Below are 24,561 nucleotides of genomic sequence, written 5' to 3'. Positions count from 1 at the left end.
AAGTTTGAGAACAGCATTTCTAGTGATTTGAGACCTCCTTAAACAACATGTAATCCCTACCCAGAAGGAAACAAGGAAGTCACAAGAGTATATGTTTGCTGCAAAACTATTCTGAATCACTAGAGATTATCGTTAACAGAAACATAAAAGGAATTAAAAGCCAGCACTATAATTTGAATATCTAAAAATAATACACGCTTATGGTAGAAAGCATGGAAAATGCAGAAAAGTATGAGGAAAATCAAAATCATGCTTAATTCCACAACTCAGTGATGGTCACCATCAAGACTTTAGCGCATGTATGTCTTTTCTAGGCATTAGATTGATATACATCGTTTTGATAATTTTCTATTTCAGACTGTAAATATTTCCCTGACAGAAAATCTTTGAAAATAGCATTTTAGTGCTCCATAATTTTCCTTCATGTTTGAACAGTAATCTACCTGAAGATTCCCCTATTATTATTATTAGATATTTAGGTGTATATCCATTCTTGATATTATAAGAAATATTTTAATGATATGTTTATCCAAATATTAAATTCCCTAGTGATTACCTTTAAGTATGATTATTGGACATTTAGTATGAATAGTTTTCATGCTCTTGAAACATATTTTGAAATGGTTTTCCAGAAAGGGCACAGATTTGCTCTTTCTCCAGCAATTTATAAAAATCTCATGCTTCTGTATGTATTAGAGACCACAAACATTTTTGCTGACTTCCTTGTATCTTTTCTGTCTCCCTGAACAATAGCACTTGGTCTTTCACATAATTGAGCCTGATAGTTGTTCATGATAAGTTTGTTGGCCATCTCTTCCTATGTTGTTTTTGCTCATAGCTTCATTACAAACCCCGCCATTGCTAGCTGGTGCTGGACCAGGACCCAGTTTAGCAGTTTAGCTGGACTGAAACTACCACATTTCAGAAACCCTAAAATTTTACATGATATTGAGGATCTCTTTGGGTTTTTTTTTTCTTAACTTACATCAGCTGTTTTTTTCCTTGACTTAGTACTGCACTTTAAAAATTACTGTCACGTTACATATGCAGGAAAAGATAGTTCATGCCTCCATTGGTCTTTGTTATTTAAACTTTAAAATCCCTTTGTCAGGATACAGTCACATGACAGAACAATGCAGTAAAATTTCACACTCACTGAGTGGGTTCATGAAATCCTATAAGCTGATGCAGGAACATTGAAGTAGTTATATAATATCAAGCTCTCTTCCAGTAACATGGTACGTCTCAACTTATGCAAGGCTGTGTCATTCAGGAAAGTTTTACAGTTTTCCTCGTTAGGGCCTGCATATTTCTTCTTAATGTTACTTCTAAAGATTTTGTATTTTTATTATTATTGTGAAGGGGGCCTTTTATTCAATGTAATTTTTGAAGTGATTTTTGCTGGTGTGTGTATATATATAAGATTTGCTGTTGTTTTAAGTCAGATATTTTATGAACTATTTTCCCTGTTCTAATGGGTTTTCAGCAGGTTCTCTGGGTGTTCTATGTTTGCAACCATATTGGTAAATAGTGTGACTTTTGAAATAACTCTTCTATTTAATGATACCTTGCATAATTTTATGCTCATCTTTTTGTTGCCTTGGGTAAAAGGTCCAGTGTAATGTTAAATAACAGTGATGATAGCAGGTTTTCCTGACAGGCCTCCAAGATACTTGGTACCATAGTTAGTGGGAAGGAGTCTTGTTTTTTCACCAGTAAGTAGGATTTGGTGAAAGGTTCAGTATACATATATTTTAAAAACAGGATCGTAAGGCATCATCCTTTTATTTCTGGTTTATAATTTTTTAAATTGAGAATGAGTGTTGAGCACAGAATGTCTTTTTGCATCTGTTGGGTGGGTGTTTTTCTCCTTTAAGCCATAATCAAATGGACTGGGTCCTGGAAACAACACTAATTGTTCCTTAACAATCCTGCTGGGTTTAATTAGCCAAGGATTTGTTAGGATTTTTGTATCCTTATTCATTAGAGGGCCTGGTCTTTGGCCGTTCCTTTTGTGATTCTTTCGTTGTGAAGGTTTTGGAATCAGTGTTGTATTCTGGAAGAGTATAAATGGAGTGGGAATTATTTGTTCCAGGGACGTTTATAGGATTCCTCTATCAAACGCCTGGATGCAGGACTTGCGAATGTTACATCATCTGTCATTTCCAGGACTCTCCTGATGGGAGCCCCTGGCTGGGCAAGCCCCACCTAGAGAATATGAGTTCATTGCAGCATGTGCATTTTACTTTTCACTCTGCCTTTGTTCTGATTGTTTATGTGTTGTTAATAGAGTCAATAACCTTCTTTTCCCCATTGAGTTTCCGACTTGAATTCTTGGAGTCCAGATTGAAACACCTTTTAATGCAACCCTAATACTTTAAAAAGTACACACCTTTGAAAGGGACACCGGGGTCAGGAGCTCCTCCCTGTATGCTCCTGCAGCAGTTTCTTACTCTCCAGTATCGAGTGTTAGGACAGAGTATGTGATTGCTTCACTTTGTGGTCCCATAACTATGGACTTCAGAAGAGCAGACTCCATCTTAGCCGTTTTCTAATCCTGACACCCTGGTCCAGGTGTTGGCATATGATAGATTCCAGACAAATACGTATGTGTGCATGTCAATGTCTACCCTACCTGGATACTCACACACACTCACATTTACACACACTCACACACAAACACACACATACACATATACACTTTTTCCTGGGTGCGATCAGCTTCAGTGAATTTATATAAAAGAGAACAGGGAGATGGAACAAGTACTGGATTGGGAATTGAATCCTTACATTGTCACATTTATGTGGCAATGAGCAAGTGATCCAACCATTTTGAACCTTCATTTCTTCATATTTAAATTGAAAGGCTGTGCTATAAAATCTTTAATACCCTTCTGAATTTAGCAATCTGGGAGGAGGCATCACTAGCTGAACCCAAAGGGTTGGCTTTAATATGAACATATAAAAATATCAGCATGCTTCTTGGCCCACAGATAAATCTCAAAGACTAATTTCTCTGTACTTTTCAGGGCTATTTTTCAGCTCAGTACATTATGGATGACTTTAAGAGAGACCCCCTGTACATCCTGGACAACAATCACACCCATCTGCTGCTCGTGGACAATGGCTGCCACGGGCATCCCACCGTGGAAGCGAAGCTCCGCAATCAGCTAGAGAAGTACATCTCTGAGCGCACTATTCAAGGTCAGTATTCAGGAAGTAGGACCTTAGGCACACATGATACCAAGAGCAGAGGCAGCCAGATAGTGACCAGTTGTTGAGTAAAGCATGGTGAGTGCCCCTGATGAGGTGTCCTATCGCCAAGAAGAGCTGTTACCTCTCTTCTTCCTTTAACATGCTTGGAGTGCACCTGCCCAGGGTCCTGTGGTATGTATCCTGCAACGTGCTGGAGCAGGGATAAGTGCTGCCCTGTCCTGCTTTGGTTTGCGAGTACAGAAAGCCTGCCATCTCTTACACAACACTTAAGATCAAGTAAAATCCATGATGGCAAATCTGAACTTAGGAAGCAATGCAGTTGGCTAGGGTAGAAATGATAAAAACCAACCCACTAGCTTAACAGTTGGCTGTTTACTTTGAGTCTCGGCTAATTCTCTCTAATAGGGCCACTTACAACATTGGGCTTAAGGGAAGAATGCAGCAACTGAGTGAAAGCTTGTGTTTGCCTTGGAAAGTGACAAATTCTCTTCCTGCCGTGTTCTGTTGTGGAACCAGACCACCTCATGACGTAGCGATAGACTCCCTGACAGGGACTTGTTGGGTGGAGATGCTCTCGGCCTTTTCCCTTTCTCAGTGGGATGTCTGTGGGGGAACACGTGTGTATATGCCGTACTCTCCCTTGAGAGCACGTAGAGTTATACACATTTTTCACCCACTCAAGAAAGCATAGGTTTGTGCAAATAAGTGAGAGTGTAATTATTTTCAGGATAAACTTGAACCTGGCCTTATGTATTAGTAATTACATAATCCACAGATTGTAGCATTTTAAATACCAGTAACAAATGCAAACCGTGTCCTGCTGTTACAAGTTTGGGGCACAGAGATGTGCCTATCATGATCAATGGGCAGATCAATGCCAAGTCTGTGAGATCTGCAGCCGTCACTCCACAGCCCAGGCTCCTGGGGCAGAGACTCCTGGTCCACCTCTCCCTGGAGGTAGGCGAGTATTTCTGAAGAGCCCAAAGTTAAGTCTTATGTTTTATGTTTTACAGATTCCAACTACGGCGGCAAGATCCCCATTGTGTGTTTTGCCCAAGGAGGTGGAAAAGAGACTTTGAAGGTGAGTCTTCATTTAGTTTTCTAGAAGATCAGTCAACAAGCTTACTCAACAAATATGTATTTCCAGGGCTTTGGGGCTCACCGAATCTAACCTAATTTCTTTTACTATAGCAAGTAGGTAGCATTGTTTCTGTCCTGTAATGGTCCCTTAACTGGCTTAGAGGGGAGAGACTGGAAGGCCATGAAGGGCCCGGATACCTGGTGCTGGTTTGACCGTCAACCTGACAAAGAGAAGAGTTATCAGTAACTCATGGTGACCAGCATGCGTATTGGAAGCCCCTGGCCACCCCATCTGCATAGGGATGAGCTGGGATCGCACACCCCCAGATTGCCACCAGATAGGTCCAGACCACCTAAAGCCGTCCACGTGCTTCCTGGGCCTGCAAGGATGCCCTCTCATGGGGGATTCCCAAACCCTAAGCAATTCAGAGATCATAGAGAGTTTCTTGAATGACTCTGTACTTCCAGCATTGAGTAATTGAGCAAGCATTCTGCGTCCCACCCCACCCATGCAGACTCCGATATTAGTGAGCTCAGCTTGTCTGCAGCGGGCCTGTTTGACTTCTTAAAAGGCATCAGTATGACTGCATTTTAGTCAGGATGAAGGCATGAGCATCATCTTCAAGATCTCATTTTTCTAGGAATAAGATATTACAAGAAAGTAATTTTTAACCTTCCTTTAATTTCCATGTTCATTTGACTATTTCCCCATTGCCTCCACACTATTTTGATTTCAAGACAAGGATCGGAGTAGAGAGATCTGTGATTCTCCATCCTTCTCCTCCCTTTCCAGAGGGTACCCCTGGAGTTATGGTAATTCCTGGCAAAGGTATTTGGAATCATAATCTAGCACATCTCTCTGTTTATTCTTTTATAGATAGTGGCCTTTGCATTTGTACATCAACAGCATTTATTTAGTACCTGCTATGAGGTATACTGAGACTATTGTAAATAAAATCTTTCAGGGAAGAACTGAAACAGAGCTTTGTTAAATGTGCAATTGCCAGTATGTGAACACTTGAAGGATCAGACACATAAAAGAGGATAAGAGATCGAGAGGAGGTATTGAAAGCTGATTACTTCACTCTCTCTGTCTCAAATGTTAGATTTAGAATTCGGTTCCAGGCCTAGGGCTCTGCATCTCTACAGCATTCTCTAGGAGCACCTGCTCAGCCCATAACAGCCCACAGAACAGGGGATAGGATAGGGGAGGGAGAAGACGGGAAACACCAGCCAAGTGTCCCTGCAGCTCTTAAGCCCCTGTCTTTCGGCTCCCTCTCCTACCATCCCCACCCCTACCCAGCACAGCCCTCATACCCACCTTCAGTGTGGGTAGAGAGGTACAGATGGCATCTGTGAACAACCCTCTGCCTGCCCTAATGAAGCACCACACACTTCATGGGTGACGTCTTCTCTAAGGAAAGCGTTCAGTCTTGGCTAAAGGAAGGGCCATCACAATTTCTTCTGCATCTGTATGTAGATCACTTTGTCTTGAGGTCAAGTAATTAAAATTCTTAAGCTCTGATTCCCCTATGCTGATCTCTGTGCTTTTTATAAAGGAAATAAAAATGTGGAAGGAGTTTACCCAAGAAGCAAATATATTTTTATTCTCTTTGAATAAAAAGGACAGGGGAAATTATTTGAGTAGGGAAATATGTGAGTCAATGTAATATAAAATATGTGGCTTCTGCTTTGAAGGTATTTTCATACCTTAAGAGCATGAATATTGCTGACCTCTATCAGATAAGCTATCAATGATACCACTGAATGCATCTTCAGTGTTGTCACTGAAATCTGTGATGCAGCATCTGGAATGATTATATACTGAGATATTTTAAAGCAGTTATTTATGGGAAAAAGCTAGTCATACATGTCCTTGTTAAGGAGTTTGGTATTAGCCCAGAATACAATACCACTGGCTTACATTTTTCACTTATAAAGCAATTGCAAACATTGGTTTGCTTTGATGAAAAATAAAACCCCAAAGGAAAAAATGGAAGGATGAGTCACTGTATCAATGTGTGGACCAACTCGATCTAGAACCTCGGTCCTGGCTGGGCTCTGCTGGTCATCTGTGTCTCTTCCATCTGGCCCACTCCACTTCCCCTCTCCCAGGCCATCAATACCTCGATCAAGAGTAAAATTCCCTGTGTGGTGGTGGAAGGCTCGGGGCAGATAGTGGATGTGATCGCAAGCCTGGTGGAGGTGGAGGACGTCCTGACATCTTCCATCATCAAGGAAAAGTTGGTGCGCTTCTTACCCCGCACCGTGTCCCGGCTGCCCGAGGAAGAAACAGAGAGTTGGATCAAATGGGTGAGTTGAAGGGGGAGACTTCAGCAGGCGGAGAAAAAGGAAGCCGGGTTCTCGGGGAGGGAGGAAGCTTGATTGCCCAGCTGCTCTAGCGACTGTGGGTATTTTATACATTCTCAGTGACTTTGGAATTGTACCCCAGCCCAAACCAGGTTTCTTATTGGGCATTGAAGTTCACATAAGTCAAATGACTTACCAAATCTCAATGTCTCATAAGCAATACCTTATGGGGCTTAAACTCAAGTCTGTCTGCAAAGCTGGTAATCAATCCTTTTACACCACGATGTCAATAGATGTTTAGCTTCTGTCTTTTGTGTGTTACCAATGCCGGGCTTTTTGTTGTGGAGTCAAAGAATGAACTTTGCAAACACTCAAGGTAGGAGATCAAGGCAGAGGCTTTTATTTAGAGATAAAGTGAGAGGACAGAGCTCCTGGCTCACACGAAGAGGGAACAAGAGAGCCCGGTGTGACGAGTGATGTGCTGTCTAGGGGATTTTATAGGTGTTTGAGAGACAAAGGGCTAGGGATACACACCTGTTAAGTGGTCCCAAAATGTTTATCTTTGAAGAGACATTAAGTTTCTTATCAGTCTTCTGGGTTATTTACAAGAAATTACTGCTCTGATTTTCTCCCAGGATAGCAGCCTCCTGGTCTGGGAATATATCAATCAAGACTGCCTGCTTCACTCCCAGCATGGACTGAGTTACTGTGTTTGTTAAAGAGTATGTTAAAAAACTTACTTTTTAACTGATTGGGTTTTAAAATGCAATCTTATCTTCAAGATGGAATCCTTCCTGTTTTTACTAGGCTGTTTTGGGCTTGCTTGCTAAATCAATTGCCCAGGTTGCAAATCATTTGATTAGGGCTGGAGGAGGAAAAGCAGCACCTGGGTGAAGTCAAAAAAATAAGCTGGGCCCCCCAGCAGGCCAGAGCAAATCCCACAATGGATCATCTTTGTGTTTTTTTTTTTCTGGAGACCCTCACCCTACAGTGGTGGGAAGGAAAACAATCTTGTAATATTTTAGAAATACAGTCCTAAACTGAGTCTCCATCTGTCGGAGAAGTCCTTACTACATAATAATTGCTTTTCCAAATTAATTGGCCTGTGATTCAGCTCAGTATCTCCCACCTTTCTCATTAGATCATGTCAGAAATGTCCACTTACTAGAATATCTATTATGCTTCTTACTGCCAGAAGGATTTTAACTTCATGCTGTGCTTTCTCACTTTTCTCTGTTTCATGACTGCTGTTAACTGGAAATGGCCTTTAATATGTGGATATTTTTAGGAGCATGTGCTTGCCACTTGGAAAACGTTCCATAAAGAAAATAACAGACCATAGGCAACAAGAATTATTTTAATAACAGAGTCCATTTCATCTTGAGAGTCAAAGGTTGGATTTAGTATAAATAATAGAAAAAACATTCTTTAACTAGCTTTTCATTTCAACAGTAGTTAGTTACAGAAGAACCTCAAAATAGCTATTGTAGTAAACTGGAATCTTGGAATAGTGAAGATCATTTTCTTGCTCAAGGCAGTCTTTGTCATTTTTTTAAGGCAAGCCTGGAGTAAACCAAATCCTGGTGAATAATGAGAAAGATCAACCCAGCCTTCCAGGTGGCCAGGTCCTCTGTAGTAAATTAACACACAGTGGGACTCTATTGATTTTATTTAATTTCAGATGAGTGGGCAGTTAGCTGCTAATCCTGATGAGGTGCAGGGGGATTGAAGTGATTGGGAAGCAAGTCCTTCCTGGATAAGCCTCCTTATCTAAACATTAGAATTTGAACGCGCACATGCATCTTCTTCCCAGAGCTGAGCGTCAGCGTTGGTGCTGAACAGTGTCCTGCTCTAACCTGTGCTCATATGATCCTCCTACTTGAAATATTGCACTTTGCAGATTTTACTGAAAAGGTAACACTGTGGTTTTATAAGAAAGCTCATGCTGGGATTTTCTTGTATCTTGGCCAAGTCCAGTCAAGAGACAGTCACAGGAATCAGGTAAACAGAGATCAAAATTTTATCAGCCTCCTTGATGATGAAGGTGAAGTTGAAAGATGTGGCTTAGAGGTGCAGCCACAGTGGGCCTCCCTATGCTGAGCCCCAGAATGAGCCAGACGAGCCCACCTGGACAGAGGCAGCCATGGACAGCCCCTGCCCCCCACCAGGCTCGGTGCGAGGCCCTCTGCCAGGAGCAGATCCCAGTGGAGATTCAGGAAAGGGCTGGCCGTGCAAGGGCAGAGTCACCAACCGGGGATGGCAGTCCTCCACCTTGAGTAGGAGTAGGTGAAGGGGTGGAAAATACCAAGGGGCCTAATTTGGATGGAGCTCCCCCTGCATGGAAATATGTGGTAAGGAAAAGGGTCCTTCCTCCTGGAAGTGTTATCCATTTTCAGGTAAGTAATTCCCCACATACTGACTCACAGTGTGAGTCAATTCCACACATACCAGTGGAATCCCAAAGCATAGAGACCAGCGTGAGACGTTGTGTGTTGAGCACGGTACTCAAGGTAAACGCCTGTGGAGGACATGCAGTGGTTATGGATGGGTGCCCACAGAGGAAGGAGTAGACAGCTCTTGACCCCCCACAAGGTGGCCCCGGATCCGTTCCAGGGTCTTTCCTCTTACTCCTCTACATGTTGGCTTACAGAATCTGGGCTGCATCATGTCCAAAGAACAGACACCATCTAGTGGGTCCCACACGCTCTATGAGGGATTTTGATTCCTTCTTTAAGAAAACCGCTATGGGGAACTCATCTGAAACGGGCTAAAAATCAGATGTATTTCACTGTCTGTGATTATATTTACTCCTTCCTGGGATTCATAGCTAATCCATATTAATATAAAATATGCTAATGATATATCATGATTATAATCATGTCAGTCAGAAGGCATATATCCATAAGAAAAATTAGTCTAGTATTTTAATTATGCACTCATTTGGGGTTCTGCAAATGGTACAGATTTCCCAAAAGACCAAGCTTTAGAATGGTATTATTAATTCATAAATATATATTCAATCAGATATTAATTGCACAACCTCCCAGGAGAATTATAGCTGACTTTACTGCTCTTGTGAACAGCTAATCCCCAAACCTCGACTCACAGTGTCTCAGCTTCTCCAAGAGACCCCATATGCTTCTCCTCTGGGCTCATGCCCTCCTCTCCTACCAGGTGTCAGAGCTGTTCCCCTATACCTACTCCTTACCTTCCAGGAACTTGACCCTTCATAGTCTCCCAACTGATTCTCTAACCTAGGTACCATCCATTCATTTATTTCAAATTCTTTCATCTATTCACTTATACAGTTGATATTTATTCAGCACAGGTTATACTCTAGGTTCTGGAAGAGACATTTCAGAAAGAACAGCATATATAACAGAAGGAGTCCTTGTCCTCATAGAGAAAAAGAAATTGAAAAAAGGTTCTTGTAGAGTGATTACAACACAATGCATTGTTTAATTTCCACGTGGAATGTGTGTTCTGAAGAAAGGTAACATGGGTTCAGAAGGGCATGAAGCAAGGGAGCCTGGCCTGGGGTGGAAGACCTCTCAGGGGACCTCTTCTCAGAGGCAGTGACTTAGGAGCTGTGATCTGAAGGCTGGTAGAGTTAGTGGGTGAAGGCTGGGACTGTGATGGTGAGAACAGCATGTGCAAAGGTCCTGAGGTGCGAGGCAAGCACAGCCTACCTAGGAACTGTAAGATAACAGGGAGGGTAGAAATTTGAATGGAAGCTGCAGACCAGGAGGCTCCTTGATCACTGCTTTGAGGTTTGGGTCTTATTCAGTTGCAATGGGAAGTCATTGAGGGTTTGAAGCAGGGTGAGAATGTGCTCAGAGTTGTGTGCAGGAAAGCCCACACTGGCTGTGGAGGGGGCAGGATCAAAGGAGGCCGCCGTGCACTGGGGAGGAGACACCAGTTAGGATCCCCTGCAGCTGTCTCTGGGCCCATCAGTGTGTTCTGTGTCCATAGTTGCTTTCTCCTTCTTCCTTTTCATTTCAGAAGAAAAGAGGTCTCATCCCTTTGTACTGCCCACCTCTACTTATGCCCCAGAACTAGGGGACCTGGGCCCCTCCCTGCCTGTTATTTCTAACTGGACCAATTTCCTTTTCTGAGCAGAGTCAGCCAGCATGGAGGAGGCGCCCTTCCCTTCATGCTGTCTCCCCACCACACTGCCTGTCAACACCCCTGAGGTGTGTTTTCCTGCAGTTTCCCTTTGACTCCTTGTCACTGCTGGTGAAGACAGATGTCTCATCTTCTGAACCAAGGCCTCCAGCACCCCCTTTCCCAGGACACTGCAGCCTTGAAGGTCACCTGCTAACATCCTTGTTCAAGGGCCCTTCCTAGCCTACCTTTTCCTTCCTTCCAGCCTGACCTGAGACTTGCTTCTCCCACCAGCCAAGACTCTCTGTATTTCCAAATGTTGTCAGGAACCCCCCCTACCCCCCAGCAACTCAGCCTCCCCCAAACCAGGCTCACTTCGTCCTCTAGAAAGGCTCTTCTAGAAGCTCCCACCAAGCTCACCGACACTTGGAACCTGGAATGGGGTGGAGGGGTGTGCTCTGCCCATCCCCCAGTTCTTTAATTTTAAAAAGGGTTTTAAAATTAAACTTTACAGAAAAATCAGGATATTATAGCAAATGAATTTATGTCTTTATCCAATCATCAAATCCTAGAGCTACTGTTCACACTGAACTTTTTTCCTTTAGGTTAAGCCCTCCTCACCACACTTGGGCAGTTTCTGTGGTTTTCTGTTGCTCTTTCTGCATTTATTCACTCATTCAACAGTTAAGCACCTACCATGAGTCAGGCTTCATCACACACACACACACACACACACACACACACACTCACTCACTCACTCACTCACCCCAAGCCACTGAGGGGCTTTGGAAATGTGTGCCCTTGTTTGACCAGTACTTTGTTCTCATGTGGTCAAGGACTCATTCCAGTTTAGGAACTAGATGCCGTGAGTCCAGGCACTGGAGGTGAGGTGAGGAGACCGCGACAGCCTATGGTTGGCCTTAAAATAAACGGAATAAGGGATTCCTCCCCAAAAGAGAGGTGTACATTCCTCATGCCGGAAGTCAGTCGGCTGACAACTCTGCTCTTTTAAATCTTGCCAGCTCAGAGAAATTCTTGAAAGTTCCCACCTCTTAACAATTATTAAAATGGAAGAAGCTGGGGATGAAACTGTGAGCAATGCCATTTCCTATGCTTTGTACAAAGGTGAGTAAAGAGCCCCGCTAGAAGCTTCAGCTTTGTGTTGCTTTCTGTAACTTGTCAATGGCTGCATTTATTTTTTTAAATAGCTTTATTGAAATACAACCTCACACTTTAATTTTGATGATCATAGATCGGAAGCCAGAATAGCACTATTGACCTCCTGAGTTGAATGTCCTTGCTGGTGTACATTTAAGAGGACAAGAATTTTTATGTCATTAATTGCTGGTCAAATATGATCCCAGCACTCTCTAAAGAGCTGCCTCTAATGGTGGTTTTAAAATCTTTATCTGCATCTCAAACTCCTCTGAGAATGTAATAAGAGCTATGGGCCTTGTCCTAGGGCTCCACACAGACGTACACCACACAAAGACACCTCATACTCATAAAATAATTTTGCACTCAGTTTCGGGGGTTTACAGATCTCCTGAAACTTATGAATGAGACTCAGTTTTAAAATTCTCTGTGATCTTTGCTGTCTTAGAATCCCATCAGGCTGATATTACCTGGAATAAATAGATCCTTGGCAAAGACCATGTAGAGTTGAGCTGCCTAATTAATATACATAAAGTGTGTAGAGTAGGGTAAACCCCCTGGGAAGTGTGCTTTAAGCACTAATTATTTATTACAATCATTCTTATTGTGCTTGCCAGAAATTTGGTTGTGAGGATATTTATTAAAAGGGATTATATGTGTAGAGATACATAGATACAGAATATATTAGTTCTGGAAAAGATAAACAGCATCATTTTAATGTGGCTCATTATTTCATAGATTTAGATATAGTATTAGTCAGATATGGGCCTTGAAATATATCATTTATGGGATCTGAATCTGTGGAAAAACATCAATCTACCATAGTTAAACTGTTAGGATATGAAATGGAAAGATACTATTACTGCTGGAATTGATCCTCATGATAGACTTTGGGACATGCAGAATATGGATAAGAATGAGTGTAAATAAAGTGAAATGGCAGTTCTGAGTGTGAGTCTAAGGGAGTATGCTTAGACCTTCCTGTGCTGCGTGGCTCTGACCCTTATTTCTGGGCTTTTGGTGAGTTGGCTTTTCCCCTGTCCTCTTCAGCCTTTAGCACCAACGAACAAGATAGGGACAACTGGAGTGCCCAGCTGAAGCTGCTGCTGGAATGGAACCAGCTGGACCTGGCCAGTGATGAGATCTTCACCAATGACCGCCGGTGGGAGGTAAATAAGAAGCCCTCACGGATCTGCCTCGGCTGAGGGTTTCAGCCCCAGGCAAGTTCACTGTAGATGCAGTGAGACCGAGAAATGGCAAATGGAACAGTTCTTGGGATAAAAGCTTCTGTACCCGGCTTCATTCTCCCAGTGGTAGGCCGAGCACTACAATCATGTCTGCCTCCAGTAGTCTGCAGGTCCGTAAGCCACCTCGTCTCTGCCTCCTCCCACAGCCCTGGGCAGAGCTCTTTATATAGTGACTCAGTCAGTACGCGCTCATTGCCTACGGGTGTGGGAGCCGTAGCCTAGCAGCAGGCCAGTTACATCATCAAGTAGTTTAGGGTCAGGTGAGGACCCTGGCCATAGGACCTTCCCTTTTCCCCACAGCGTCATTCCAGTGTCAGGGCTGGTCCATTTCTGGCCAGGTCTGTGTTGTTGAATCTTGTAAGGATTATTCCAATTTGGTACATCCGTGTTGCCAAGCCTTGCTTTCCTCATCAGTAGTAGGAGATAATCACACTGACTTAGAAGGTTTGTTGTAAAAAGATAATAAAAATGCACTACTGTAAGAAAGTGTCAATCCCCTCTCACCCTGCAAAGTTTATAGCTCTCAGCTACAATGTGGAAGATGCTTCTCCATCTGCATATGTGGTGCAGATCTTGTTCTGGAAGCTGTTGGGCAGAAGTGTGAGATAAATATGTGCATTATGGCCAAAAGGGTTTTATCAGAAGTAGCTCGACTAAAAATCAAGACAGTGGTGCTCATTTTGCACCCTGCCCCAGCTGCCTGGCTTAGTTCTGATAAGAGAATTGTCAGCACTGAGATGCACACAGGGGAAATTGAACAACTTAATTGGAAACACACAATGAATGTGTTTTGGCTGAAAAATGGTGACTCTCAGCTGAATGAGCACCTCCAGGATGGAAGCTGTATGTCCCCTAAACTGTTTTTTCCCAGTAGACTGACTGTTCTCAGGTTGAATTTTACCAGTTGGAGGACTGGTTTTTAGCAGTGCCCTCTCGTATACAACAAAAAGTTAAGTCAGCCTCAGGAACTCTGTTTAAGGAGCAGTTACACACCATCACGGTTGGGTCTGCAAGGCTATGTGTTCTTTGTTTTTGGCTCTTCTCAATTAATTTAAGTCATTTGTGGGCAAAGAGAATTTATTTCATTTTATACTAATACATACGTGTTTGAAGGCACAAGTATTTTGTAGCTTCTGTCCTTTCCAGTCAGGTTCAGAAAACACTTTTAGGCCCATCGTTGTATAATCAAAGATGAGGACTTGATTTATCTTAACATGAGATCAGTTTGAATAATAGAATGCAAATACAGTAATGGCTTATGGATTTTTAAATTATTCATTCATTTTGTGGCCATTATCTTATGTTTGGTCTTTGCAGTATAACGAATCCTATTACACATTGCAAAGCTTTAGTTAGTTGAGAGAAAGTGGAATTGTAAGTAGATCTAGTTAACTGATTTATAAATGAATCCCTGTGTGTGAAACATTCTGTTTAAGTAAGGTCAGGTGGTGCAGATGAACAGAAACCCAGGCACCTATTGAATCGGACATTTAATTTGATTAACTCAGCTGAAGATAGTTAGACGCCAAGGGCCTATGAAAATGGCCTGGAGCCAGGCCATCTGCATGACTTACCCCCTGCAGGGAGGGCACTTAGCCACTCTGTGCCTCAATTTCCCCATGTAGTGGCATGTGGGAGGCCGGCATGAGCTGACCGCTGAAGTTTCAGAGATTTTATGAGTCAGTTGTTAAATACAGTCATTACTAAAAATCCAATTATATGAACTTGGAATTAACTACATTTTGTTAAAAGCAAAGGCAGCAAGTAACCGAGGCTCACCACTTTCTAGTTGTTTCACTGCCATTGCTACGTCTGTGCTCTGGGGGTTGTTTTTTAACGCCGGCAGTGGTGTGCTACTCCGCGCCTGTTCCCACCCTGCATTCAGTGATGTCGCTTTGGTAGATGGAAATCAGGCCCGGTGGGGGCATTTACACCATAGGAACTGGCGAGTACCACAAGTCGGGGCCGTTTTCTCCCGGCGAGCCGGCTGTCCAATGTTCAGCAGCGTGCCGCGGCGCCTCGGAAAAGGGAGGCGGTAATGGCAGTGCCCACTTCACCAATGATGAGTAAATCAGGGAATGTTTCCAAGGTGCTTAGAACTTTGGCACATATTAAATACTATGTAGGTATTGCTCTCAAAATAAAAATCTTCGGAATAGCAGAAATATACCTTTGCCAGAACACAGAGCAGTCTCACTGTCATAGCTCACTTCCCCCTCACACCAAACTGTAGCGCTGGCGATCGCTTTCCTGGTTAATCCTCCAGGGCTCTGCGGGTCCCACAGGAGGGGGATGCCTGCTCTGAGCGTGAGTCTCTGAAAGGATCTTGTCTTGTTTTATCCCCATAAACGGCCATTTTAAGCAAGAGTAAACAGGCTTGGAGACACAGTCTTGTTTGAGGTCCCACCTCTAGCGGATGGCAGAGGACGCTGCCCTCGGCAGAGGACAGTCACCTAAACCAGGGGTCAGGCAAGGAATGTAGTGAAGGGGGCAGGTGGACAGCGGCGAGGGGTGTTGGGGATGGTGGGGACTGGAGACCCCAGGCCCCGGAGCAGCTGCCACTGGGCTGTAGCTGATGGCTCTCCGTGTTGTTAGAGCTTCTGGTTTTCACTCTTACATCTGGATTTTAATGCTGGAAATGTGGATTTCTGCGAACCTGCTCATTTTTAATGTTGGGACTGAACTGAATATGAGAAATACTCTGGAGGACAAACAGGACATATCTGAGAGCTGGTGTGGCCTCTTGCCCACTGGTATCTGCCTGGAGTAAACACTATTATCTTTGTTAAGATTCTCAGTAAATTATGGGGGATAAGGTTTATCAGGGGGCCCAGAAAGTAGAGATAAAGATTAATAATAAGCAGATCAAACTGTCAAGTGTTCCAATGACTTACTGTTGTGTAACTGACCTGCCATTTGCTTGGTGGTGTGTGGTTTGAAGAGCAGCGGGCAGACACCAGGGCACAGAGAGAGGAGTCAGCTGGGGGCATCAGAGAAATGCTGTGAGCTGCACTGCTGGGCCCTGCCTCTAATGTGGGCATCCTCTATGCCAGGCGCCGGGATAAATTCCTGGCCAACACCAGCCCCATGTAATTATTTCCCCTCTAGAATAACAAGAGGCCTCGTCACATTCAAGCCCACACCTGGCCAATATCCAAGATTCTACTTTGCCTCTTCCCCTGTCTAGATGTCTGAGTTATAATCCAATGTTGTGTTACATTGAAAAGATAAAATTTATTCCCAAAACCGGATTGAAAGAGAAGTTGAAGATACTATTACTTTGTGGCTGGAAGTGGGACATGGCTAAGAAAGAAAACACCTTGTGTTCCCTTTGCTGGACGTGGAGTGTGAGTTCACTCTCTGCTCTTTCTCCTTAGTCCGCTGACCTTCAAGAAGTCATGTTCACGGCTCTCATAAAGGACAGACCCAAGTTCGTCCGCCTCTTCCTGGAGAACGGCTTGAACCTGCGCAAGTTTCTCACCAACGACGTCCTCACTGAACTCTTCTCCCACCACTTCAGCACCCTCGTGTATCGGAACCTGCAGATCGCCAAGAATTCCTATAATGACGCCCTCCTCACGTTTGTCTGGAAATTGGTGGCCAACTTCCGAAGAGGCTTCCGGAAGGAAGACAGAAACAGCAGGGACGAGATAGACATAGAACTTCACGTATGTACCGGACGGTTGCTGCTTGAATTCTCTGATCTTTCAGTCTTCTTTCCAAAATGAACTCTGCCTCCCTCTTTCCCACTCCTTACCTCTTTGCCATTAAGTAGTGAACACCGGGATTGCCAAATTTTTCTACTTAAGCTAATGGGTCTGTCTGGTGAGTTTTCTGATGTCTTGCTTTGCTTTAAGCTCTGTGCTCTAGTTCAAATCGGTTGTTGCAATTTTTCTTAATTGCCAAGCTTGGCATGGCATCTAATGAGGGGACAGGGACAAATGAGTGGCTACCTGCTCATGTCTTAGCCTTTTGGACATGGTCGGCTTAAAACAGTTCTCTGTCGCCCATGTAAAGGAGTGGAGAACTGCCAAATTCTCTTTTGTAGATGAAAGGGGCAGTGACTGTGTCCAAAGGGGTAATCCAGGCTTCCGCCTGAGGGCATGCTGTGGGCGTGCCACCTGTGTTCTGCCAGGCCTTCCTGCTGTCTGTATGGCAGGCCCAGTTTCCAGATGCCAGCAGCTGCAGCTCTTTGCTGAAGGTTTGTGTGGTCAGAGCCCGGGACTGCCAGAAGTCAGTGTATAAATGCCCCAGCCCCTCCCCGCTTGGAGGGGGTAACTCCTCGGGCTCCGGGGGTTCCCTCGGGGTGTTAATCTCTAGGCACCCATCATGACCGCTTGCTGCTAATGCACCCTTTATTGGTTCTATCTCATTTCTTCTCTCCCCCATTGGTTTTCCTGGGGTCATCTCTCAAATAAACTCAAATTCTTTTCTGTTGTTGTTTCTGAAAACAGCTTTTATTTAAATAAGGGGTTAAAACATTACATAACATTAAAACTGAGGGAGAAAAACCAAAGTCCAGTTTGTGACTTCACGTGGCCGTGCGCAGCTGTTGCTAGTAACTTGTGGCTCTGCAGCCAGCTACATGCCTCATGCAGCAGTTTGCAGTTTGTTCCCTTGTCAAAAGTTTAACTCAAGGAAGGTTGGCCTCACATTCTGGTGTTTGGACATAAATTAGCCAGGATATGTCTGGTTAAAAAGACCTTGGTTGCAAGCCAGCTGTCCAGTCACCTCACCAGAGGGAAGGTGGCCGCTCTCCCTTTGCCCCGGTCAGGACAGAGACACCAGGGCATCTTTCCCTGAAGCCAAAGGCTCCCTCTAGTGGTAGAGCTGCCACTGCTGCCTTAGCCCATCCTCTCTCAGGTTCGCCGAGGGCCAGTCAGGTGGTGACATTCTCTTAGGGCAGGGAACTCTGCAGAGGGAGAGTCGAGGGGCTTCTGGCCAGGCATAGCCATCTGTGATCTTGGGGGCTCGGCTTGGCTGAAACCTCACGTTATCGCTTGTCTCAGGCCGGGCACTGCCAGGCGCCCGCTGCTTGCCCTCTGTTTAAATGAGGGACTTGAAGACTAAGCAGTGTGGCTCTGTTCAGTTTATTGCATGAAGGAGTTGCACTAGTCCAAGTTAAAAGCGGACCCCAAATGGTTACATTATGCAAGCTGTGAGGCTTTTAAACTTGTGACAGGGGACAGAAGGGAAATTCTACTCATTGCAGGAAATCCCCACTGAAGCTTCAGTGGGCCAAAGCCCTTAAAACCCGAGAACCTCCAGCCGGTCGCCCTTAGCCGGTCCGGTCTCCACCAGGAACGGGTGTATGTTCCTGTGCTGGTCACCCTGTAGCTGACTGACTTCTTCGTATTCTGGATGCTCAGTTACAGTACCATTGCAGGCACATTTCTTCTTAAATGCCTTCACTAGTTTGTTTTTATTGTAATCATCAGCGATCCCTTGGACAGTAGTAAGGATCTTCCTGCCGTTTCTCTGTTGAGTTCTTATATGGATATAATCCTTGGTGTCAGCAGGAAGCAGCTCGTCACCCTTACTTCCATCAGCAAAGGGGTTGAAAGAGTGGAGGTTCTGGGTAGCAGACATAAAGATACGGTTCCTTTTCCTCGCGGTGGCTGGAGAAGGTGGGTGGAGGGCACATTCAAAGTGGTGCATATATTCCAGCCGCGGAAAGCGAGGGGGCTCCAGGGGGAGGCTGCTGAGTCCTTGGTGGCGGGTCAGTGACTGGGGCCAAATAAATCCCTGGTTGCTCCTGGGGAAGCTCAAACTAGGTCATTATCTTTTGAAATTCTAGGATTTGTGTGTGTGTGTGTGTGTGTGTGTGTCGCAAAAATCTGAATGAGCTAGGGGTTTGAAGGAATTGGAAGCTTCTGTTTGACACAGTTTATGTTAAAACCCTCTGCTATATCCATAACCGTGCCTGAAGTTTTTATTTTGGATCTTGGTAAAAACCTGGGCAGTTTAAAAGAAATGTATACATTTTGTTGTCTTCTATCTGAAAAGTTTCCATTGGAAAATATGGAATGCTGAATAGGAGCTGGGATTCTAATTAATATACTGGGAATTGAAATTCTGAGTAACACTCCCAAAAAGTAAGCATAGTTGTGTGTTGTTGATGATTGTACTTCAACTATATGAAAAGTAGAATTTAGTTTGCATGATTTTTCTAGATGAGGTACAGGTTTATGTGATGAGAAGGAATTGCTTTCTCTTTGGCCTGTCAGAAGTCATCCCATTTTTAAATTGCTGCCAGCACATTTTCCCACCTTTGTACCTTCCCATCTAGTTGCACACTCTTTCATGATAGATAAAAGATTCTGTATCAAATTATACTACTTGGTGAATTGTGAAGATGAAAATCACATCACTGTGCTGTTAAAAGGGATTTATATATGCCAGATTACAGAGCCCTCCAAACATCGGGTGCTCCCCTTGGCTTCCCGAACCCCCTTTTTATTCTTAACACTAGTGCATCTCCTTAAGTGATGTTCCGCTTGTACACGCTGACCACATGCTCTGTCCTCTCCCAGGATGTGTCTCCTATTACTCGGCACCCGCTGCAGGCACTCTTCATCTGGGCCATTCTTCAGAACAAGAAGGAACTGTCCAAAGTCATTTGGGAGCAGGTAAATGTCCAAGTCTGCCCCAAATTTACCCCAGTGTAAGCTTTGTGGTGGTGGCTGTGATGTTCTCAAAACTCACGTGCCTAATCCAAACCATCTTCAATCAAATGGAATCTCTTGCATCAGATGAAGATGGCTGTGCCTCTGCTCCCGGGTCGATGGAAGTGAGTGTGGGAGTGGAGGTCCCTGGACGGTGGCTGTGCTTGGCAGGCAGCCCAGCGGGTTCTTCTCAGGTGTGTGTGAGTGTGTGGTTGCTTTCCAAGCAGACGAGGTTTTTAAGTTTAATTTTCAAAAATGAATTTCTGTTGGATTTGGGACAGGAAGAAGGGTCTGTACAAATTCTGTTTTGGGTAACTTGTCGAGATTTTTCTTTGTGATACAGCACATAACAATTTTGGTAAATGGTTTATGGACAGTTGAAAGGAAGCTACATTCTCTATCATTAGAGCAAAAATTAGATATTGAATATCGAGTTTCCACACAGCTCTACTAACTGCATTTTCAGGCCGTCCATGCCCTCACCCACTTTTCCCCTCTCTGAGCCGTCACAGCCTGATGGCGGGCAGGCAGGCCTCTCACCACCGTAGCCTCACTGTCAGTTTCTCACGCCATTCATCTTACTGTTTTCTTTTTATATGCCGATTCCACATTCAAAGTGGTGCATATATTCCAGCTCAAGGCTATTTTGTGTATGTTGCCAATTTTACTCTGAATCATTATAAACAGTTCAGACTTTACCACTTCCTGCCTTTGCCATGAGTTCATCCCTATCTGGCATTTATGTTGACTGCTTTGCGGGATTATAAATTAACATAACATTCTCCACCCCTTGAAAAGACCAAGGGCTGTACCCTGGCAGCCCTGGGAGCCAGCAAGCTTCTGAAGACACTGGCCAAGGTGAAGAATGACATCAATGCTGCTGGGGAGTCTGAGGAGCTGGCGAATGAGTACGAGACCCATGCAGTCGGTAAGCCTCCAGGGACGGGGCTCCAAGGTGGGCGCCTGTATGCCAGGGGGCGTGCATGCGCCTGTGGCACTCACAGGCCAGGTGGGAGAGGTCAGTGGCGTGTCCAAGCTCCCCTCCTGCCCTTATGCAGGGGCTGCAGGTCAGGGATAATACACGTGCTGTGGCAGAAGCTACCGGCTTTTACTGACTTTTCAAGAATGAAAGTGGGAAAACAGGGGCTCTCTCAGCCCACAGCTGCCCAGGGCCATGCCCAGGCCAGGTCTAAGTAACTCAGTGCCTCGGGGAGTTTTGGGTGGGTATTACTTTTGGGTGTTGTTGAGAAACTGTGATAGATCTAAGATTTAACCTGACTTGTAAGTTATCAAGTAGCTTGGCAGTGTCATATATAGAAGACCCCAAAGCCCTTGGGTCAGGGACACAGTTGGTTTCTTACAAATGGCAAAGGCAACAGGCAGAGCGGCATCTTGGGCTGGTCGCCACGCATGATTCCTGGAGTAGCCTGAGTAAGGGCTGCTGCCCCTCCTGCGGCTCCCCAAAAGTTAGGCGGCTCAGAGCATCTCTTGGGGCATGACCAGCCCATGCCCCCCTCCAGGGTGAGAGGGCTCATTACCTGGAATGGGAGGGGGAGAGGCATCGCTGAGCACGACCCCCTGGGATCTGTCTTCTGTTTGCTGTTCAGTCGTTCTTGATCAAGGCTTGTCCGTGCCCCGACTAAGAAGGCCTGGACCATTTGGGAGTGGGAGAAATCCAGGAACGATGGCTTCCCAACGACAGCAAGTGTTAGGCCTTCTTAGCTTTTCCCTCTTTCAGGGGGCAGTTTTCAGCTTGCAGTGAGGTACACTGCAAAACGCACCTGTTTGTCTATTCTATCTAATGAGAAGCTCATGAATTTAGCTTCTCTGTGTTGGAAAAAAGGTGTCCAGTTATTTCTTCTAATATACAAATATTTTGAAGAAATTATGTTCATTTCTGATTGACTTCAAAAAATAGCTCCTACTATTTTGACTTGAAAAAATTTCCCTCTGAGGATTTATGCTCCAGTCTCTATCATTAGGCCTTGAAATGGAAGGACACCCTTAATTTAGCAGGTCAGTGTTAATTATATAAATTTTTTTCTTTTTTTTGTACCGGGTCTTATCTGCAAAGAACGTCACCTAGAGAGCACAGAATGTAATGAGATGGAGGGGTGCTGCTCTGGGAAAGGGGAGGTGGAGGGCTGGATCTCCCTCTAGCAGCTGAGCCCACTCAAGACAGGGACTGTCAGGTGTCCGTGCAGTTTGATCCGAGGAGCATTTTCTGACACTTGTGGCCACCAGGAGCTGTGCTGGGTGTGGTGTGCGTAAAGAAAATCCCTTTATCCAGTAGAGAATTATGTTGCTCTGGCATTCTCTCTGCCTTTTAGATACCAGGAAGGCCGCACGCAGGCTTTCCTTGAAGCCAGGCCCTGGCTGGGGGGGCGGGGGCAGGACAGGTCTGTGTGTTCGCCAGCAGGGCGTGCAGCCTCCTCCCTCCGGTGGTAATGTCACTGCAGAGCTCTTCACGGAGTGTTACAGCAGTGACGAGGGCTTGGCAGAGCAGCTGCTGGTCTACTCCTGTGAAGCCTGGGGTCGAAGCAGCTGCTTGGAGCTGGCGGTGGAGGCGACGGACCAGCATTTCATCGCGCAGCCTGGGGTCCAGGTAACAACCTGCAGTCACTAAACATCCTTCCCAGAAATGGGCCTTTTCCCTCAGATGCTATTAGCGCCTTCAGAAATATGAGATGAAATTCAAATCTTCACCTGCAATACAAAAGCTATAGCAGGGAAGTTGGGTGACAATAAGGGACATGGCAGCTTATAGGCATTGGTAGAGATCTTTGCTTCAAGAGATGGTGCAGGAGAAAGAATATTCTTTGAGTTCCCACAAAGCGAACAGCATAATATTTCTGGGCTGGGTCTCTGGGTCCCGCTGCCCGGGTCTCAGTCCCTGTGTGTGTGGTGAGGGGCCAAGTGACACAAGCTCTCTGGGCTTTAGTTTCCTCATCTGCAAAATGGGCATAGTAGGGGTAAGAGGAAGGGTTGCTGTGAGGATGCAATGAGATAACGTGTGAAAAGTGCCAACCTTTTATGTTCTCTGGTGCTGTCATGGTCACTGTTAGTACTAATAGCAGTAGAGAAACTGGTGTGAAGTGGGTAAAGCCAGGGTAGAGGTTTTCTGCACTGGATTAAATGACTAGTGCTTTGCACTGACATCTCAGGTTGCAGAGGGGAGACTGTCCAGTTGGATGGGGCTGGGTGTGAGGTGGGGGCGGGAAAGAGACTAACGCTTGTCTGCCACACCCGTGATGCACGTGACTGCATGTCGTCTTCATGGCGTGCGTGAGGCAGACGTCATCCCATTTTACTGAGGAGGACTCAAAGCGCAGAGAAGTCCCGGCACATTCTCCAGGTCACACTGTTAGGAAGCAGCAGAACTGGGATTTGATTCCATGCTGGTTGTCCATCTTACGACTTTCCATTGTACTACGCAGCCAATAATTTGCAAAGCGTTTATGGAAGAATTCATTTGCTGCTGCAGCTAAGCTAGATTAAATGGGCACAGTCAGTCGTCTGTGGCTAGGAACCCCGAAGAGGAGTCTAATGTTGCCGTGTGAGCCTCTGCCCTGTAGCAGGTGGAGTGCGCCTGGCATTGCACTTGGGGTTGCTTGGGAGGCTGCACTGGCTGCCGAGGTAGGGGCCACACTTTGTTTGCAGCTTCTTAGGCCCCAAGTCCCATCTTGCTGGTGTCCCAGAGCTTTGGGCTCAGCCGAGGGCTGACTCTTGCTCCTGTCAAAGTTAATGAGCCCTCAGAGTTTCAACCAGATGCCGTTCCTTAATATTCATGGCGAATCTCACCGCCAGCCCCTGGTTCCTGGAGGCGGGCACTGTGTGGGTTCAGGTGTTGCTGGCGGCCCTGGAACCTGAGCTGCAGGATTGCATTCTGTGGCCAGGGGCCTAGTGGTCCTGCTCAGTGATGGCCTGGTGAGCTCATCCACTGGAGGAACATGGTAGGGAGGCAGGCTGGCCGTGACCTGCCTGTGTTGGCTCCCCTGCTCCCTGCTTAGGAGCAGACCCCAAAGCAAGGCTTAGAATGCAAGTACTTTGTTCTGGAGGTGAGCCCAGAAGCTCATGACAGGAGTGAGGTGTGGGGAGGGAGAGAAGGAAGCAGACACAGGGTGCCGAGGAGGAAGTTGCCGCTGTGCACACCCTGGGCCCAACTGCACTGGGGACTTCCAGGCACTGTGTGGAACCTGTCCCGGTGTTGCCCATCTGAGCACGAGAAAGCTGGCATTTACCCACAAACTGCACTGTGTCATTTATTGGGGGCTGCCTCTCATGGGCCACGCACAGGCCTGGCTGCAGCAGCCCAGGCAGAGTGTGGCAGAGCTCAGGATGGGACCTGGGTGCTGGAGGGGCAGGCTGGCCAGCACTTCCCCCCCATGCCCCTCCTCTGACTGGGCCGTCTGTTTTTCGAGCGCTGTATGTTCTTCTGACCTGGTCCTGTCTATGCTTGTCCTTCCATTTTGACCTGACGGTGGCTCTCAGAGGCAACCCGAGTTTTCTGATTCCCACCTTCATGGGACCACCCTGTCCCACCTATCCAGGGTTGGTTGCATTTAGAAAAGGCTTTTTTTATTATGCATGTCAGCTCTGATTGATGTTGAGATGTCAGCGGTCTCTCCCTTCGTGACTTTCTTTTAGTTTCCTGACAAGGGTGTTACCTGTCTGCCTCCAGAAATGAATCCTGGGGGACCCACAGGGAGTGCTGGGTGGGTGTGTGAATTCATAATCCTTGAGGAGGAAGGAGCCAAAAGATGCTTCTTAAACTTACACAACAA

At 45.5% G+C, this 24,561-nt stretch overlaps 2 protein-coding genes across 5 annotated transcripts in view; one reads left to right on the top strand and one right to left on the bottom strand.

Moving 5' to 3' along the window:
- The window catches only part of TRPM8 (transient receptor potential cation channel subfamily M member 8), a 134,663-nt gene that overhangs the window by 64,868 nt on the left and 45,234 nt on the right, over window positions 1-24,561 (top strand). For all 4 annotated transcript variants that reach the window (XR_008998131.1, XR_005033032.2, XR_005033033.2 and 1 more), the window contains exons 7-15: window positions 3,030-3,204; window positions 4,230-4,297; window positions 6,412-6,609; window positions 11,733-11,835; window positions 12,916-13,034; window positions 16,490-16,780; window positions 19,646-19,741; window positions 20,576-20,705; window positions 22,237-22,382. Coding sequence is in view for 1 of the 4 variants with exons in the window: in XM_036927211.2 (XP_036783106.1) it covers window positions 3,030-3,204; window positions 4,230-4,297; window positions 6,412-6,609; window positions 11,733-11,835; window positions 12,916-13,034; window positions 16,490-16,780; window positions 19,646-19,741; window positions 20,576-20,705; window positions 22,237-22,382 (1,326 nt within the window). In the remaining 3 variants the exon portion in view is untranslated. The remainder of the gene's footprint in view (window positions 1-3,029; window positions 3,205-4,229; window positions 4,298-6,411; window positions 6,610-11,732; window positions 11,836-12,915; window positions 13,035-16,489; window positions 16,781-19,645; window positions 19,742-20,575; window positions 20,706-22,236; window positions 22,383-24,561) is intronic.
- LOC118933194 (eukaryotic translation initiation factor 1-like) lies at window positions 18,360-18,701 on the bottom strand. Its single transcript, XM_036927219.1, has one exon. It carries the CDS (start codon window positions 18,699-18,701, stop codon window positions 18,360-18,362), a length of 342 nt encoding a protein of 113 aa, XP_036783114.1.

This window comes from Manis pentadactyla, chromosome 6 (genome assembly GCF_030020395.1).
Source record: "Manis pentadactyla isolate mManPen7 chromosome 6, mManPen7.hap1, whole genome shotgun sequence".
NCBI classification, from domain to species: domain Eukaryota; kingdom Metazoa; phylum Chordata; class Mammalia; order Pholidota; family Manidae; genus Manis; species Manis pentadactyla.
Note: the sequence above shows the minus strand (reverse complement) of the source record. Positions and strands in the feature narration are given on the sequence as shown.

Excerpts from the sequence above, each read along its gene's own strand:
- LOC118933194 (XM_036927219.1), bottom strand. The coding sequence starts at position 18,701 with ATGTCTGCTACCCAGAACCTCCACTCTTTCAACCCCTTTGCTGATGGA.